This window comes from Quercus robur, chromosome 11 (assembly GCF_932294415.1).
Source record: "Quercus robur chromosome 11, dhQueRobu3.1, whole genome shotgun sequence".
NCBI classification, from domain to species: domain Eukaryota; kingdom Viridiplantae; phylum Streptophyta; class Magnoliopsida; order Fagales; family Fagaceae; genus Quercus; species Quercus robur.
Window position 1 is genome coordinate 19,305,318 of NC_065544.1, and position 11,200 is coordinate 19,316,517.

The 11,200-nt window shown below is 34.7% G+C and overlaps 1 protein-coding gene and 1 long non-coding RNA gene across 4 annotated transcripts; one reads left to right on the forward strand and one right to left on the reverse strand.

The window, feature by feature from the left end:
* Positions 1-71: 71 nt before the first annotated feature.
* Positions 72-6,792, reverse strand: LOC126706680 (uncharacterized). Of its 2 annotated transcripts, none has more exons than XR_007648684.1 (4): positions 5,661-6,792; positions 4,173-4,307; positions 4,009-4,080; positions 72-1,796 (listed from the first exon to the last, which is right to left on the reverse strand). It is a non-coding gene; the product is annotated as an uncharacterized LOC126706680 (long non-coding RNA). The 2 variants fall into 2 exon arrangements; XR_007648685.1 differs by having other exon boundaries at positions 4,208-4,307; positions 5,661-6,779.
* A 1,223-nt stretch (positions 6,793-8,015) lies between these two features.
* On the forward strand, positions 8,016-9,930 carry LOC126706678 (uncharacterized). 2 transcript variants are annotated; one of them, XM_050406210.1, is made up of 4 exons: positions 8,461-8,607; positions 8,790-9,478; positions 9,560-9,598; positions 9,681-9,930. In XM_050406210.1, exons 1-4 carry the CDS (start codon positions 8,605-8,607, stop codon positions 9,820-9,822), a joined length of 873 nt encoding a protein of 290 aa, XP_050262167.1. In that variant the 5' UTR covers positions 8,461-8,604; the 3' UTR covers positions 9,823-9,930. The 2 variants fall into 2 exon arrangements, with proteins under 2 accessions (XP_050262166.1, XP_050262167.1); XM_050406209.1 differs by having other exon boundaries at positions 8,016-9,478.
* The last annotated feature ends 1,270 nt before the right edge of the window (positions 9,931-11,200 follow it).

The following is an 11,200-nucleotide window of genomic DNA, read 5'->3' on the forward strand; positions in this document are numbered from 1 at the left end:
AGGGATTGGTCCAGTTATGTTATTACTATAAAGTTCCCTGCCCCAACAAGATCATTTAAAGGTCTGTGCAAGAAAAAAGAAAAAAGAAAAAAAAATCTATATAGCACATTCCATGTTTTATTGCAAAAGATTGCAAAATGAGTCAAATTTAACATTCATAAACTTTGCTTCAGCAACATATAGAACAATGGCCAGAACCAATAAACCATTTCCTAGATTAGATGGCAAAAAGAAACTATAAGACACATACATAAGTTGAATATTGAAAGATATAATCCACAATAGGATGTATAAAAGACATACACCAAAAGCTATCAATTAAGACTAAAAAGAAAAATGTTGCAATGGCAGCCATCCAATCATATAATGACCTTAACAACAAAAGCTTCAAGTCTGAAATTGATTTCACACACTGTTCAACTCTTTGAGCATTTCATTGTCTCCAAAATTCACCACATAAGACATAGAGGAATTGCATTCCAGTGAATTGTTACTCATGTTATTCAAGAAAATCAACAAAAGAAAAACAGGATAAAACATGAAATATAATCCATCATATTCGTACATGTTTGTGTGTAACAATGTGTTCTTACATGGTTCATTAAAATATTATATCAGTTGGTGCTCCACCCAACTTCTTCCACTATATTACAGCAAAAATGGGAGGTCCAAACGGTGGGAGGGGCGGGTGGCAGCAGTCTTTCGGGACTCATCACAAAGTAAATAATCAAGAACCTAAAGAATACATTCCAATTAAGAGAGATGGGAGGTAGGAAGTTCTTTCAGTTAGAATCGAAATCATTCAAAATAGTTTTAGAAGAACGCACAAGAAGATACGGGCTTTGGATTATCAAATGGGGCAAAGGATTTATGAGCAAAAGGCTCTGAGGGAACAAGGGAGCAATTTGTTCTGCTCAACGTTATCAAGTTTAAATGCATCACGACCCTACCAAAGATTCCTTAAAAAATTTGAGGGAATCATGCAAAGCTTTTGTGTTTTAGAGATGTTATAGCAAATGAAGCCAGTTTTTATATGTGGCAGAGTATGGAAGGAATGACAGTCATGGTGAAGAAATCATACCAGATAGATGATACTTTTAGGGGTGGAAAGGATTTTTTTTAAGTGATAAACGAGTTAGTGGAGATCTAACCACACCCCAACAATATGAGTTTAAACAACCAAACTTCACCTGAAATGCACGACAACCATAAACACACTTTGAGACTTTGCCCATCACCATGGACAAGACTTTGGTTGCAGAACCAGCAGTTGGGGACATTTAATACAAACAAAAAAACACAGATCAGATGATGCAAGTATGACAAGGTGTCTGATTATGTCATGATGACAAGGACATGATGACATGGAAGACCACTCCACTAGGGCATGATGATGTGGCTGAAATATGCTACTCAAGGAAAGGCTTTCATTTTAGACATGATTAAATAATATGGCACATGGAAAATGTAGTAGAAGTTAATTCGAAATGTGACCAATTAATTTAGACATGTGAGATAAATGATATATAAGCTAAGTGCTGGCTATAACTTGTGATTTCTTTCAGCATGTGACTTTGTTACACATGCTAACTACTTATTATACAACATAAGCTAGTAACAGCTGGCTTTAAAAATGAACTGCATCAAAGGCGATGCAGAAAGAAATGGAAGATCTCAATACAAGGAAAATTCTAGTTTTTCACAGTATATACCTTCAAAGTTGGATCATGAAGAAGCTCACTCAAAGGATTTGGCAAGTACATAGGCGCACGCCTTATGAGGTATGGAAAATAAACCTAGTTTAATTGTAGCCATTGAGGCATATTGAAGTAAAGGGACACAAAAGAAGTTCTTAGAAGAAGAGTCCAAAACCGACCTTCAAGGGTCATAAAGAACTGAAAAATATGTCATGCTCAGTAAAATGAATATAAAAGTTCAAAAACAAGCAGTGATAAAAGTGACAGGGCATTACTCTCAACTCCGAGAATTTGAATATCATTTTTTGGAACATAGGAACTGAATGATGGAGAAAAAAGGTTGTGAATGAGAAATTTAATCAAGCTATGGAAGACTACATTGTTTGTTTGCAGGAAATGAAATCAAAACTCATCACAAGGTATGCTAAGAATTTTATGAGGATGTTAACAAGTAGACTGGTTGTATTTAGGTTTTTGTGGAACAAGAGAGTAGTAGCGAAAATTGATGAAGCAGTGGGAAATTTCTTAGTGTTATGCAAATAGAGGGTGTGGGAAACCAATTCAAATGGGCTTTTTACTAGATTTTATGGTTCAAATTATGATAGTGATAGAAAGCTTTTTTGGGATTCATTACCGAGGATGTAACTAGTTGGTGGGAGGTGTGTGTGTGTAAGTAGAGACTTTAATGTCATTTGCTATCCGAGTGAGGGACTGGGTGGAGATGGGTTTTCACCAGTCAAGACCTCTCTAATTCGATATGTCTGCATGGATTGTTGGAAATTTCTATGGACAGGGTAGTTTCACCTAGTCCAATAATTGAGAGAACCAATCAATGTGCAAAATTGATCAATTATTGTTTTCGCTAGATTTGGAGGATCAATATCTTAATGTGGTCTAATGGAGGCTCCCTCATTTGCTTTCCAACCATTTTTCCTATTCTTTTGGACTGAAGAGATATTCAAAGCAGTAAAACCCCTTTAGATTTGAAGAGATCTTGTTAAAAGTATAAGGATTTATGGAAAAAATTAAAACATAGTAGGAATACAATCATTTACAAGGCCTCCAAGTTACATTTTGGCCAATAAACTTAGAGATCTAAATATGGACTTGAAGAAATGGAATAAGGAGGTTGGCAAGGTGGAAATGACATTGAATGATTTGTAATACGAGGTTCATGATCTAAATGTAACGTAGAAAAAAATGTCCATATCATTTGAAAAGAAATCAAAGGAGGACAGAGCAAAAACAAAACTGGAAAGGCCTACATTTATGGAAGAGATTAATTGGAGACAAAATTTAAGAGCATTATGATTGAGGGCGGGAGACACAAACGCCAATTTCTTCCATGGTCTTGCCAACTCCCACCAATGGAACAATTCTATAGGTGCCCATTCAATAGATGCGGAAGTGACATGAAATCAAGAAGTCTCTTATCCATCCAAAAACACACACCAAAAAAAAATCATTAACAATATAACGTATAGATTTACAAACAATTATATTATGTAAATGGCGTTAAACATCCTTTGCTGGATGGATTATGGTTTTGAGCTATCAATGAAGATGAAACCAGCTGGCTGAAAATAACTTTGAAGAAGTTTTTAATGTGATGAGAATTATGAATGGAGACAAAGCTCCAAGTCCAAAGTCTCCAGACTGCTTGGCTTTCTTTCAAACTTGTTAGGACATAGTCAAAGATGACATCATACTTTGATACTATGATAAATTGGAGCTAGGTTGAAACAGGGTTCAATCTTAGGACCACCGACCGCCTGCTTTGATACCATGAAAAATTACAAATTGTCCCAAAAACCCCTTTGCCTTTTTATAGTTTTCTTTCTTAATGCATGCATACTTATCCACCAAAAGAAAAAAAAAAATCAAGAAAAATATAGATGGAACCCATTAGAATTTGGCTTCTTGAAACTTTTAAGTGTGTATGTACTTAATCAAATACTTTGTACAACAATAAACTATTCATTCTAAAAGGAACAAAACTCTATGTTTATGTCAAAACTCAATAACAAGCTTGTTCATAGCATCATACGTCATGAAAATCACAAAAAAGGAAATGATGCAATTCACGGTCTTCAAGTTAATAAGAGGAAAAACTATTAGAAAAAAAAAGGCTTTTAATTCTAATTTTTAAAAACTTTATCTTTCTTTTTTCTTTTCTTTTTTGATGGGTAGATAGGGGGAGGACATAGGTGGGGTTCAAACTAGTTATCTTTTAACATGAAACAAATAGTTAACATCATCATTTGAACAAAATACAGTCAAACAACTTGCCCTGCATGTGAAGATGACTTACAAATATTGCAGATTTAAAAGCTGACCAAGTTGTGGAACCAGTTGACCAGAAAGATTTGCATTTCCAAGATCACTGGGTGAAAAGATAATAGGCATCATATTTATAATAGTTAAAGTAAAGTGTAACTACAAGTCCAAGTAGCATGTCACATAAATAAATCTTACACTCATGTCACACTATTTTCGCTATCGCATGTTACCTGGAACCATGTGCAGGGATTCACAAGGGTAGGATCCCAACTTTGCAGAACATTGTTTGGATCAGCTAAATTGGTCTTCAAAGCATTCAAAGCATCGCCTCTGTTATACAAATGAGGCGCAATCATTAGATGCAAACATCAATTAAAGAATAGTAATTTAAGTTAACAATGTTTTTTTGATAAGGAAATAAATTGAATTAAAATAAATAAATAAACCACAAGGATGCCTGAGTATACGGGCAGTATACAACAGGCAGCTCAAAAATAAAACAAAGACAAAAACATCAAAAAGGGGGAAAAAAATCAGCAACTAATGAGAAGGCATGGATGCCAAGAAATCAAAAAACCCATCCACGGAGAATGAGGGAGTCGGTGAGGTCCTAGTCCATTCACACAGGGACTTCAGGAGAAGATGCTTCAATTTAACCACACTGATTCCACGAAAGTAACAATGTTAATGTGCAAGCTTCAATTCCATACCAAAATGAATCAACCTCTCTCGTCATCAGAAACTGCCAGTACTCACAATCTTCTAGTGAGATGCCATCCGGTTAAAATCACAGTTTTTAACAGTACCAGTACCAGGAAAGGAAAACAGGCTCAACTTAAGTGACTTTCCCATATACAACAACCAAGACCAAGTTGCTCAAGTGAGGCAGTGCAGTAAGTGCATAATGAAACAAACCCTATTACACAACTCCACACTGTACAAATACTAAGTAAACAGTCCCACACAACCATGGAATTTCAAATCCTATTACTCCTTATACCACAACAAAAAATGACACACAAGACAAAAGCAAAGAATAAACATTTTTTCAAATAGTTACAATATGCTGCTGACCCGCAACTTGAACCCTTTCTCCCCTAGACCCCCAAGCACCCTATGCATGTGGAGGCGCCAATTAAGGTACAAACCTCTTGGCAAAGCAAAGAATAAACCATTAGTACGATCCTTCAATTTGGCAATTAAAACATTACAAGAGCTATGGTAACTAGGGATCAACATAGGTTGCTAAGCTTTCTTTTATATTTTTGTTATGGGTACAACTTAGGTACTTTAGAGTTTAGAGATTCCTCAATTTTGTATTGTATTTAATTATCCTTGAAAACAATAACACTGATTGTATTTTATTGATCAATACAACCTACAACCAGCTGTTTGAATTTAATTTGAGAACCAACTGTACTACAACTGCAACTAAGAAATTGTACTTAAGTTACCTTATTTTTACCCTTTTGTTATTCCCCAAAATGAGTAGATTTGGCAACTAAAAAAGAAATAAATAAAAAAGTGAAAACCAGTGACACTCAAATTCCTTGAAAAACTCGGAATTTTAATTAAACATCGCAGCAAAGCAAATTTCCAAATACAGCAATTCGAAATTCCAACTTACAGCTAAAATCACAAGAACATAAAAAAAGAAAAGAAGAGCGAGAAAGAATCACTAACCTTCGGCATTAGCAGAAACCTTTGATACAAAACCAAGCGAAACCAAAGCCACCAACCGCTCCATTAATAATAATAATTCCATATATCCTTAAATAGAATTCATGAGTTGTTATTACAAAGTCCCTGAACCACTTCTGGGTTCAAAAATCATTAAAATTCTCGAACCCCGTTGACCGATCGTTTTGCTTGATGATAATTGGTGAAGAAACAAAGAAGAAAATGCATGCAGCAACAGAGAGAGAGAGAGAGAGAGAGTCAAATTATTTATTTATTTATTATTATTATTTTTATGGTGATATTTATTTTTGGTGTATTGTGATGGGTTTGGTATCATTTATTAAGGAGCACGTTGCTTTTTCAAGCCATCAAACCAACGAATCAATTGGGCCTCTTGGACACATGATACAGAACATCTTTCATGGCTTGCCATGGTTTCAATCTTAGAAAACAATCAGGTGGCAAATGAACTTGCTTAACTTAAGTCATCTATTATATGTATTTTGTTGCAGTTTTTTCAAAGCCTTTTGTACTCTGCCTAATCTTTTGAAGTTTGTGCATATCTTGTTGATTTTTTTCCCTTGGTCACTTCTTGCATAAAATTAAAGTCTAATTTTGTGGTTAGAAGCTTTAGATTTATTTTCTTTATGTGGTGCTCATTACAAGGAAAAAAAAATTTAATTCTAGCTATTAAATCAATTCTTAAAGTTTACCCTAATGCTTTGACAATATTTTAGATAGACACAAATTTTAATTTTTATTATCAACTTTTTTATATATGCATTGCAAGGTCCTAAAAAACATATCACAGATGGGGCACATCAGTGAAGATGCAAAGATGGTTGTAACAAGTTTGATAGATTGAAGCTTTCAACACACATTCTTGCATAGTATTCACAATACTTGGCTTGTTTTAGGGCTTAATTAAAAGATATAATAGATTGTATTGCCCATATTGTTAACTAGGAAGCTACTGCATTTGTTTTAACGGTCTACTATTCTCTTTATAGTTTAAGTTTTATTCTCTATTGCTTAGCATATTGTATCTCTTTGTAGTTAAAGCTTTTATCATCCCTTTGAAAAAACTTTTTTTGGTGAACTAGATAGCAAATATCATACTAAGCAGGTTTTTTTTTTTTTTTTTTTTTTTTTTTTTTTTTTCTTTTGTGCTACTTATTTTGTTTTGTTAATAATTACACAAAGAGGTTGAAATCAAATAATAGAGATTATTGTTCACAGGCCAAAAATGACCTACTATTGAAAGGTATAACTTCTCAATTCTCATCATATCTCAATGCTATATTTTCAATTGTGGATGAAAACTTATTACCAATGTCTTAACTCTTAGTTTTTCTCAACCAAAAAAAAACTTGAAGTTTATATCTATATACACACACACACACACACACATCCTCTTTGTTTATTATAATTTTTTGGTAGGGTGAAAGTTACTCAAGTTTTGGTGTCTTCTCCCATGCTTTCAAGGAAAATTATTAGGTACTCCCGAAGTATCATAAAGGCGTAATTCTTCTTCTCACATAAATGATGGGTCCCACCATGAATTTAATTAGTGGGACCCATCATTCACAAGAAAGGAAGGAGTACTCATTTATGGTATTCCTGGAGTACACAATAATTTCCCAACTTTAAAGGACAAAAATTAAATTTTCATGTAAGTCTCTCTATTTCAAATTCTTAAATGTTTATTAATTTAAATTGTTCTTAATTATTGAATTAATGTTTTTACTTAAATATGCTTTCAATAATTTTTTGGATAGTTTTTAATTACCAAATTTAAGATTTTTCCATTTAAATATTACTTGAGCCTTAAATTTTAGGTATCTCATTTCATATTAGTTACAAGCTATCTACCATCTTTCATTCAATTATTATATATATATATGCCTTTTACAATACATTAGTTTTACACAATATGCATTCATTATATAACTTAAAAGTAAAATAATCATCCCATCAAAAAAAAAAAAAAAAAAGTAAAATAATCATTTATTTTTATCATCTATTTTATAGTTTACATATGAATTTTGATTAAACCGTGCATCGTATGGGCATAATACTAGTACTAAAATAATTTAGATAGAAAACTGAGAATTTTCAAACGTACAGTTCAACAAAAGCAGGTAAAGAATAGAGGTGGGCTGGGCTTACAAGTCAATGTCTTTTTTTTATTTTTTTTATGGTGATAATTATTTTTGGTGAATTGTGATGGGTTTGGTATTATTTATTAGGATAAAATTTAAATACATAACCCTTTTTAAAATTAAAACAACAGTCCACTTACTTAACAGTATACTGCCGTCTCCTTCTCCGTTTATTTTATTTATTTATTTTTCCCCTGTTTCAGACTATATAAAGTATTCCAAAACCCCTCGAGAAAACTGAAAACCCCAAAACCCCAAGTTTTTTTCCCCTGTTTCAGACTATAAAGCATTCCAAAACCCCACGAGAAAACTGAAAACCCCAAAACCCCAAGCTCCTACCGTTCTCTCTCTCCCTCTCTATTCTTATTCTCAATCCCCAAGCCACACGACCTAAATCAGGAATAGAAACAGAAAGCTAGTTATGAATCAAGAACGAGTGATCATCTTCTGCGGGCATATGCGTGATGAACCTTTCGTCTTCTCAGAAGATGATGGATGTTGCAAGACTACGATGTCATGGTTTAGTATTTTGGCTCCAGAGATCCGTTCTCCTTCTTCGGGTACTGCACCATCATCTTCTCCTTTGAGAACTCTTAAGAGTACTCTATCTCCGTTCTCCGTCTTGAAACTTCCGAGGAGAACCTTTTTTACGGCAGTGGGCTCTAACATCTTCATTTTTCACGACTCTGTAAATAAAATACTTACTTTCAACAACTCCTCCGGCGATTGGAAGCTCGCTCCTCCAATGAATTATCCTAGAACATCCCCTCACGTCATTGTCCTGGATGGTAAGTTATACGTTATAGGTGGTTTAATACATCCTATAGGTGGTTTGAAATTTCCATTACCTGCCAACTATTGCTTTATGGAGTTTTTTGACCCTGATATTGGAACTTGGGAATCCTTGCCTAATCCTCCCTTTATGGATCAATTCGATCAAGATCAATTCCATCAGGATCAATTCCATCAGGATCAATTCCATCAACCTAGGGAGATGGTGACCGCCCTTCTTCGTGACAGAAAAATTCTTGTTACCTCCTACACTGAGTCTGTTTTGTACGTCTACTATATCGATTATCGCGTTTGGACCCTTTTTTCAGATTTGTCCTACCTATCTAAAAGGAATTTGCCTCATTTCCCATGTTTGTCCAACCTATCTAAAGGGAATTTTCTTTTGTCACCCGATATGGTTAAATCTGTTGGTGTTGGTGACATGTTGTATAGGGTTTCCTTTGACCACGTTGATCATCCCAAGCATTTGGTTATTCAGGCTTTTAATTTAGCTCTAGATCAGTGGTTTGAGGGCTGCCTGAATGTAGGAAGTGAAATTTTTGGGGAATTTAATGAAGTTCTAGAGGATGGATATCCTTGCTGTGGTCTTATCCATCTATCTGATCAGAAATTCTGCCTACTTCTTCAATCTTCCTACACAGAGGATGGCAACGGCAATGGCAATGGCGATTTTGATAGGAGGAGAAGCGCCTATTTCAAACCTCATTCTACATCTTCTTTTTACTTGTATTCTGTGGTTCTTGAAGTTTCAATGATATTAGACAAGCCCAGGGATCTCACGGGTTTCATGGGGTTGAATATTGTTGTTCTATCCACCGAAAAATATCGCTTGGTTAGTCCATTACTAATTCAAGATGCAATGTTGGTGTAAGTGTTTCTATATGTCTTTGTATTTTTTTTTTTTTTTAAATGTTTCACTTGTTCTAATGTGTATGCCTTGACTTGCAGGGATATTACATTTCATCCATCAAATATGCTGGCCTTGAGGTATATTATCTATTCCTTTCTTTTGTTCCTCCAAATAAATTTTTTTACAATTCTAATGTGTTGCAATAATGTTGCTTAACAGGTGCAATGAGTCGTTGCTAAATGAATTTGGGATGGCCCGACCCTCTAAGGCGGTGTGTGAGGAACTCCTGCAGCAGCATCTCGTCATTGCTAAACGAATTTGGGATGGCCCGACCCATGAGGAACTCCTATTTAATCTTTAAGTGTTTTAATGTTATAGTTCTAAATTAATTTTGGATGGTAGCTACTAAATTACCTGGCTGCTTGATTGACAAACAAATATTAATGGGAAGAATATTTGGCTTAAGAAAGGTTGTTGTTAATATTTCTAATATGCTTGTTTAATCTTGTGCTACGTGGTGGTGGACTAAATAAGTTTATCCACAATTGAATTTTGTGGGACCTAGATCTAAGATATTTCTTTGTTGTCCTCCAAAGAAGCTTGAATTAAGCTCATTTTGAGCTTACTATTGTGCAGGGCTGGCCCTTCCTTTAAGCAGTAAGGATTGTGGCATGTGCTCCTAGGCTCTGATTATTTGTTTTCTACATGTGAGAGTTGTAGAGTGTAGAGCTCATAATGTTCGAATACGCCTTCTAAAGCGGAAATCTCTCTCTCCCTCTCAACAAAGTAAAACTATTTATGTTTTCTTTTTCAAAATCTCTTTTTTTTTTTTTTTTTTTTAAACACATTGCTGAAAGTTTTGTTAAGCATAACAAAGTGATTTTTTTCAAGCTTTCTTTGCACTGTTGCGCTTTGGAATGTACTTTTTTGCACTATTGTTGCTTACCTCAATTGTATTTCTTAAATATGCATTGTACATACTGTAGTCTGCCTTGTGTACATATTAATGCTTGGTTGGTTGCATCTAAAAGGGAAAGTCTATGTATGAAATTCTTAATGCTTCTCTAATCTGGATATTGAGAAGGGAAAGAATTTAGTGGTAAAAGGTGCTTGCTATCTAGTAGGGGATGTGACTTCTATTAATGTGTGAATTTATAGAATTTTAAATTGGTTAGAGAATTTTAAACCGAAGCCTAGAGATGAATCAACCCCAATGAATCTTTTGATGGTGTTCGGCCTTGTTAAACCTTCCTTACATTGTTAGAAGAGAGACATGCTGACAGAATAATTTGATGATGAATCTGTCCAGGCCATTACAAAAAATTCTCATTCCCCTAAGACCTAAATCCAGTAGGCTAATACGGAATAAGTACCATAAAGGTCATTCTTCTGTCAAATCTGCCTATAGAGTGAGTCAAGCTCCATACTGGGTATTCCAACACTTCAAATTTGCCTTGGCAAAGATTGTGGAGGATTAAGGTCCATGAGAGAGTCAAAATGTTACTTTGGAGGATTGACAACCTACAACAGAGTTTGGAGATAGTTGATACAGGTTGTGGGAGGAAGTTCTTGAATTGCGCTGTGGCAAACGCAATCTGGTTTGGCTGCTGGAGTCTCAGAAGTCACAACTGGCAAATTTAATGTACCCAACAATACAGGCATAGTGAAGTTGATCTTAGATCCTCTAATCCGGTCCATGTTTTCTAGCCATCATTCCAAGGAGGTGGCAGAGGTATGTA